Source organism: Tachysurus vachellii, chromosome 11 (genome assembly GCF_030014155.1).
Source record: "Tachysurus vachellii isolate PV-2020 chromosome 11, HZAU_Pvac_v1, whole genome shotgun sequence".
Lineage (NCBI taxonomy): Eukaryota > Metazoa > Chordata > Actinopteri > Siluriformes > Bagridae > Tachysurus > Tachysurus vachellii.
Window position 1 is genome coordinate 2,587,501 of NC_083470.1, and position 7,500 is coordinate 2,595,000.

The window sequence follows — 7,500 nt, forward strand, 5'->3', positions numbered from 1 at the left end:
TGAGTGAATGAGAGTGTGTGTGTGTGCCCTGTGATGGGTTGGCACTCCGTCCAGGGTGTATCCTGCCTTGATGCCCGATGACGCCTGAGATAGGCACAGGCTCCCCGTGACCCGAGGTAGTTCGGATAAGCGGTAGAAGATGAGTGAGTGAGTGAATGGTTCCATCTAGCACCTGAAAGATGAGGAAACTCTTCAAACTTTTAGCAGATGTTTTTAGAGTAAAGTACCTTTATAAAGCAAGATCTATCGATCATCCAAGGAACCCTTAAGGAACCGTTCTGATAAGGTATCTGTGTCTCGTGTAGGTAATGGGAATGAAGTGATTTCTGTAACCGTGGCTTCTCTGGATCAGCTAATCCTGATGGTCCACAGTCACAGCCAGCAGTGCCCTTTGACCCCGAGAATGCAGCCTGACCTGCACAGACAGGAAGTAAAGGAGAGACTTCTGGATCCTGAAACCTCCACAAGGTTGTCTGAAACAGCTCAACTGTGTCTGACGTACGTCTGCGAAGGCGGACACGCGTTCACCTGGAGTCCAATACACACGCAGAGGGACGACGACGGAGAGAAGAGCGAACAAGGAAGCGCTGCTCCTTCAGGGCTGAGGAGGACCAGAGAACGACGGATGAAAGGTGCGAAACAAGACGAGGCGTGTGGGACGAGGAGCCGGAGGAGCGCAAGAGGAAAAAGTGGTGATGATAGAAGCACTGCTGGATTTGGACAGAGCTTAGAGACGGAGCAAATCACCTCGTCAGCCTCAGGAGGAAATGAAGAACATGGTAAACCACAAGATAAAATAATAATGAGTCATTTTTACTTTGTGACTCATCATGTGACCTTTCTGAACTTCTTGCAGAACATTTGTGCAACAGCAACGAACAGGTCACATGTTCACAGGAAGGTAGTGATGCGTCTCTTCTGGCCTCGGCTCCAGAGATCAGGTACAGATTTGCTTAAATGTTGAAAGCTGTAGTGTTGAGACCACAAAACACAAACAACTCAACTTGTCTGTACATTTAAAAAATGGCATGATATAAATATTGAGAGAGAAATCCAAATTTAATAGAGTTTAATATTCTATACATGATATACTTCCAATAAAATAGAAATAAAACAGCGGCAAAGGGAAAACTAGCTATAACATCTACAAATATATGATACGTAATTATGGTTTTTTTTCCGGTCGTATTTTAAACACCGTATAAATAAATATTCTTCTATTCTGTGAGCAAGCTTGAGGATGTAAAATGAAAATACTGAACGACTAAACGAACAGAACACAGAATAAATGGATGAGAGCCTCGAATGCAACAAATACATTTGAATGCCTTGAAGCAGAAGACTGATATTATTGTGTTTAGAAGCTCATAATATAATAGAGGAGAAAGCTTTAGACTGTGTGTACAGGATCTGTCAGGATAGATAGATAGATAGATAGAGAGAGAGAGAGAGAGAGAGAGAGAGAGAGAGAGAGAGAGAGAGAGAGAGAGAGAGAGAGAGAATGCGGGCAGAGAGACAGAGAGAGAGAACCAGAGAAAGACACACAGGCAGATAGATAGATAGATAGATAGATAGATAGATAGAAAATGTGGGCAGAGAGACAGATAGATAGATAGATAGATAGATAGATAGATAGATAGATAGATAGATAGATAGATAGATAGAAAATGTGGGCAGAGAGACAGATAGATAGATAGATAGATAGATAGATAGATAGATAGATAGATAGATAGATAGATAGATAGATAGATAGAAAATGTGGGCAGAGAGACAGATAGACAGATAGATAGATAGATAGATAGATAGATAGATAGATAGATAGATAGATAGATAGATAGATAGATAGATAGAAAATGTGGGCAGAGAGACAGATAGACAGATAGATAGATAGATAGATAGATAGATAGATAGATAGATAGATAGATAGATAGATAGATAGATAGAAAATGTGGGCAGAGAGACAGATAGATAGATAGATAGATAGATAGATAGATAGATAGATAGATAGATAGATAGATAGATAGATAGATAGAAAATGTGGGCAGAGAGACAGATAGACAGATAGATAGATAGATAGATAGATAGATAGATAGATAGATAGATAGATAGATAGATAGAAAATGTGGGCAGAGAGACAGATAGACAGATAGATAGATAGATAGATAGATAGATAGATAGATAGATAGATAGAAAATGTGGGCAGAGAGACAGATAGATAGATAGATAGATAGATAGATAGATAGATAGATAGATAGATAGATAGATAGATAGATAGATAGATAGATAGAAAATGTGGGCAGAGAGACAGATAGACAGATAGACAGATAGATAGATAGATAGATAGATAGATAGATAGATAGATAGATAGATAGATAGATAGATAGATAGATAGATAGATAGAAAATGTGGGCAGAGAGACAGATAGATAGATAGATAGATAGAGGGAGGGAGGGAGAATGTGGGCAGATAGAGAGAGAGACAGAGAGAGAACCAGAGAAAGACACACAGATAGAGAGAGAGAGAGAGAACCAGAGAAAGATAGATAGATAGATAGATAGATAGATAGATAGATAGATAGATAGATAGATAGATAGATAGATAGATAGATAGATAGAGGGAGAATGTGGGCAGAGAGAGAAATAGATATATAGACAGAGAGAGAACGACAGCACGTTGTTCTCTACAGCACAACAAAATAATAGCAGACTTACATTAGTAGTGAGGAGGAGTTTGAGGGTCGCGGTGTAACGGTGCTACAGGCTGCAGTACCGAACTCCACCACGAGAGGGCGTGAGAGGAGAGAAGATGCTCCTGAGACGCGCAGGAGGAGAGTAGGAGCGAGGAGAAAAGCCTGCAGGTGGCTTTCAGATTTACTTTAATAAAGATCCAGTTGAACAGTTTACACTCATTACAGACGCCTTTCTTCATTTTTACACCTTTAATCTGATCTGATGTTTCAGACAGCGTTCAGAGAGAGATGAGGTTTCACAGATGAGCAGCAGGAGGAAAAGGTGTGGAGTTTAATATGTACTTTATATTTCACTGTCATGTCAATCCTGTGGTTTACCATTTATTGCTTTTTGTTTTGTTTTGTTTTTTATTAGAAAACCAGCCCCTAAGCTCATTTTACCCTGCGAGGTTGACGGCTGCTGGAAGATCTTTTCTAGTCGTCAGTACCTCAATGTGGGTGTCCTTTAAGACCTGTAACAGTTTTACTCCTCTTCTACATTTTTATCCATTTAGAGTTACGTTTAACAGCCTGACGTTTGATGTTAAGTTAGTTCCTTTTTATTAAAGCAGTTAAAACAAGTTTTTATTTATTCTTCTGAATTTACAAAAAGAACAAAGTCGCAACTTGTAATGATTCTTTATAGTCACGACTTGGGCATGTTTCAGATTCTCTGACACTTCTGTAAATAACATAATCTCTTTCTAATTTATGCAATAAAACATATAATGTGTCGTAGAATTGGGATCTGATGTTTTACCCCAAAGTCACATGTTTATTATTTATTTGTGTAAAGTCACTAATCTGCTGTCACTAATCTCTCTCGTCTCAGCACCATATGAAGTACCAGCACTTCCAGCAAAAGACTTTCTCTTGCTCTCAACCCTCCTGTGGAAAGTCCTTTAACTTCAAGAAGCACCTTAAAGAACACGAGAAGCTGCACAGCGGTGAGTTACGCTGCGACCTGTGACGACATGAGCGACAGTGAGCGTCTGCGACAGGATGCGGGTGTGTCCACGTCTGCGACCGGCTGCGGGCGTGTCCACGTCTGCGACCGGCTGCGGGCGTGTCCACGTCTGCGACCGGCTGCGGGCGTGTCCACGTCTGCGACCGGCTGCGGGCGTGTCCACGTCTGCGACCGGCTGCGGGCGTGTCCACGTCTGTGACCGGCTGCGGGCGTGTCCACGTCTGCGACCGGCTGCGGGCGTGTCCACGTCTGCGACCGGATGCGGGCGTGTCTGCGTCTGCGACCGGCTGTGGGCGTGTCCACGTCTGTGACACGACAATGTAGAGAAAAGTTGAACTTTATGTAAATACGGATCTGTGATCTGTAGCATTTTTTTCCCACACAGCATAAATAACTTCTCATAGTTTCCTACATCATTTATACACCTGAGTAAATCTCAGCTCTGTATTTAATCTTCAAAACACACTTTCCAGAAACATTCAGTATTCTGTATTTTATCCTGATGGTTATTAATATCACGAGTTTCCTCCCTGTGGTGGGCAAAAGATCGATGAATGATGTAAGCTAGTGTGTGGTGACGATAATCTAGATGTGATGTATGTCAAAGTTGTGTGTGTGTGTGTGTGTGTGTGTGTGTGTGTGTGTGTGTGTGTGTGTGTGTGTGTGTTAGATCAGAGAGACTACATCTGTGAATTCTGCGCTCGTGCCTTTCGCACCAGCAGCAACCTGAGCATCCACCGCAGAATCCACACAGGAGAAAAACCACTGCAGTAAGAGAACATCCTTACACACACACACACACACACACACACACACACACACACAAACAAACAAACATTGTGTCTGGTTGAATGAGAGACTGAATAAACTTAAGTAAGCAAGGCTTTTGTACCTCTCTGTCCCACTGTGCGTATTTGTGTCTGTCAGTCTCAGTGAAGGAGGCGTGGCCTTTGTCTGTCTCAGTGAAGGAGGTGTGGCCTCTGTGTCAGTCTCAGTGAATGAGACGTGGCCTCTGTCTGTCAGTCTCAGTGAAGGAGGCGTGGCCTCTATGTCTGTCAGTCTCAGTGAAGGAGGCGTGGCCTCTATGTCTGTCAGTCTCAGTAAAGGAGGCGTGGCCTCTGTCTGTCAGTCTCAGTGAAGGAGGCGTGGCCTCTGTCTGTCAGTCTCAGTAAAGGAGGCGTGGCCTCTGTGTCTGTCAGTCTCAGTGAATGAGACGTGTCCTCTGTCTGTCAGTCTCAGTAAAGGAGGCGTGGCCTCTGTGTCTGTCAGTCTCAGTGAAGGAGGCGTGGCCTCTGTGTGTGTCAGTCATTAAGATGTACAGCATATAGTGTGATTTGTGATACAAGCACAGTACGGTTGTTGGCTCTGTATGGCTCAGTCTTGGTGTAGACATGTCTGTGTTTTTTTTTTCTTTTCTGCGGTGAAGTGATTGCATCTTACATTCTTGTTTGTGTGTGTGTTTTTCTCAGGTGTGAGGTGTGTGGTTTCACCTGCCGTCAGAAGGCATCCCTGAACTGGCACATGCGTAAACACGATGCCGAGCGCAGCTACCAGTTTGCATGCGAGATCTGTGGCCGCCGCTTCGAAAAGAGGGACAACGTGACCGCACATCGGAGTAAAAGCCACCCAGATCACATGACCCCTGACCTTCCTAAAGAGCCTACAGCCAACGACCTTTGACCTTCTTGAGCCTGGAGTTAAAATTAAGCATGCGTCAATAATAAAGGTCCACCGTTTGCAAACTTCCGACAGGTGGACTTTTCAGGTGCCGCCTTTTAAGAAAAGTGGGCGGAGCATAGCTTCAATCAGAACTTACTGAACCCTTTTCATGGAGACATTACAACAAGGGGTAACTTTACCTCCTGGCCTAAAGATACCTTAATAAGATGACTCACCACCCCAACACAATCAACATCCCACGGTCAGAGGGCTCTCATTCGGTTTACGGAAATAGTCCAGCGTCACATACTCCAAATTCCACAACACCCCGTATTCAACAAGCTATTTAAGGACAAAAATTATTCTGTAAGTCTTTCAAGTCTTAATTAAAAGGTTTCAGCCATTTGGACTCCTGTTTATTTCCATGTTAACAAAAATCTGATTACACAGAGATTGAATAAGTGCCGGGATGAGCACAGGGTGGGCTTTATGATTACAGCAGCAGCTCCTGGCGATTAGGGATGTAACCGAATATAAATACAGATGGAGAGAAAGAGATTATTTGGTTACTCTGAGATTACAGCAAGCTTTCAAGATTCTAATGAAATATTATAGAAATTCCTGCAGCAGACTGTGTATTAAAGCCTGATTTTATGTCTGATTATATGACGAAGATCCTGTACGTAGATCTATGAATAAAGACAGTCATGACCTGCTGTAGATGTCAACATAAATGCAAACGTCCTTCAAAATGACCTTGAGGATATTTTTCTCTTTATGTTTTATTCACTTTTTACTATCACAGCTACCGTATTTGTAGCTGAACTGTGAGACTTACAGCTACTTTCAGTGGCTTTTATTTTTATTAATTAAATGTATTATGATGTCGCTTTGTAGAAGCCAACATTCTGTTTTCCTATTTAAGCTTAGACAAAAATTTATCAAGAGTATCTCCTCCTAGGGCTTTCGAGCCACATGCACCAAATTCGGATCTGTTGTAGACCCTGGTCTGAAGTTTGTTGCTTTTCTATGCGATCCGAGTACCGGTACTTTCGGTACCGGGTCTCAAAATGGCCTTTTTTCCCATAGACTTCCATTATAAAATTTGGAGGTTTATAACTCGGCAAGCTTTCGAACTATCTACACCAAACTCGGCCACCTCCTTTAGGGTGATACTCTGAACAAAGGTTTAAATTGGTTTACCAACTGGCCTTTCGGTTGTCCCGCAGCCCCGCCCCCAGAATATGCAAATCAAAAAACTTTTTACAACATGAACATGTGACATATCAAAACACTCACAACAATAAGGGGAACTTCCTCACGGGTGTTCTGATGACGTCACGTGATGTCATGTGAAAATAAAAAATTTGCACAACATGGGCATGTGATATATCAAATCACTCAGCACAATAAGGGGAACTGCCTCGCAGGTATTCTGATGACGTCACATGATGTCACGTGATGTCACGTGAAAACAAATAACATTAGCACAACATGGACATGTGGCATATCAAAACACTCAGCCCAAGGAGGGGAATTGCGTCACAGGTTTCCGGATGACGTCACGTGCTCGTCTCCACTTGCCTCCAAATGTTTTGTCACCCTAGCGCTCCACTAGATTTCACAAGTTATATGTCCATTTGCCTCCAAAAGTAACACTGACCCTTATGTCCACTTGCCTCCAAAAAGCACCGGCCTTTGCGAATACTTGCCTCGTCAAAGCCAACATCAAAGTTTGTTGCGACAAACTTTATAAATCTAGTTATTATTATTTTTTCGACAAACCTCATAGCAGCTATGGAATTTTTTATTGTTAATTTTTGTCTTCTTGTTGTTTGCGATCACTGATCTCATCTCATGACCAAAGACATTTTTACGTTTTTTTTTACTTTCATACTTTCATACGTGCTTTACCCAAATTTGTCTGGATCGTGTGTTATTTTTCCACAATTAGCATTTGATGCTTTGTATTCTATTGATGTAAACGCTAATTTATACGTACACGTGTTCAATACAAGTCAAGTCAATGTGTTGGACATCTGTGTCCCTTTATTGTGATTTTCAGCCTTAAAGGCTTCATATAATGTTTCCTATTAAAATACCAGCTATAGGATTTCCTATTAAAATACCAGCTCCGTTTGTCTTC

At 42.1% G+C, this 7,500-nt stretch overlaps 1 protein-coding gene across 3 annotated transcripts in view; it reads left to right on the forward strand.

Moving 5' to 3' along the window:
* Nucleotides 1-5,757, forward strand: part of znf692 (zinc finger protein 692) — a 7,730-nt gene extending 1,973 nt beyond the window's left edge. The window contains exons 4-11 of one of the 3 annotated variants that reach the window (XM_060881216.1): nt 306-779; nt 857-941; nt 2,717-2,857; nt 2,961-3,011; nt 3,105-3,183; nt 3,561-3,675; nt 4,366-4,465; nt 5,165-5,757. In XM_060881216.1, the coding sequence (XP_060737199.1) occupies nt 306-779; nt 857-941; nt 2,717-2,857; nt 2,961-3,011; nt 3,105-3,183; nt 3,561-3,675; nt 4,366-4,465; nt 5,165-5,375 (1,256 nt within the window). In that variant the 3' untranslated portion in view covers nt 5,376-5,757. Of the gene's footprint in view, nt 1-104; nt 780-856; nt 942-2,716; nt 2,858-2,960; nt 3,012-3,104; nt 3,184-3,560; nt 3,676-4,365; nt 4,466-5,164 lie in introns of those variants that run through there. The other 2 variants (XM_060881217.1, XM_060881218.1) reach the window with 2 other exon arrangements.
* The last annotated feature ends 1,743 nt before the right edge of the window (nt 5,758-7,500 follow it).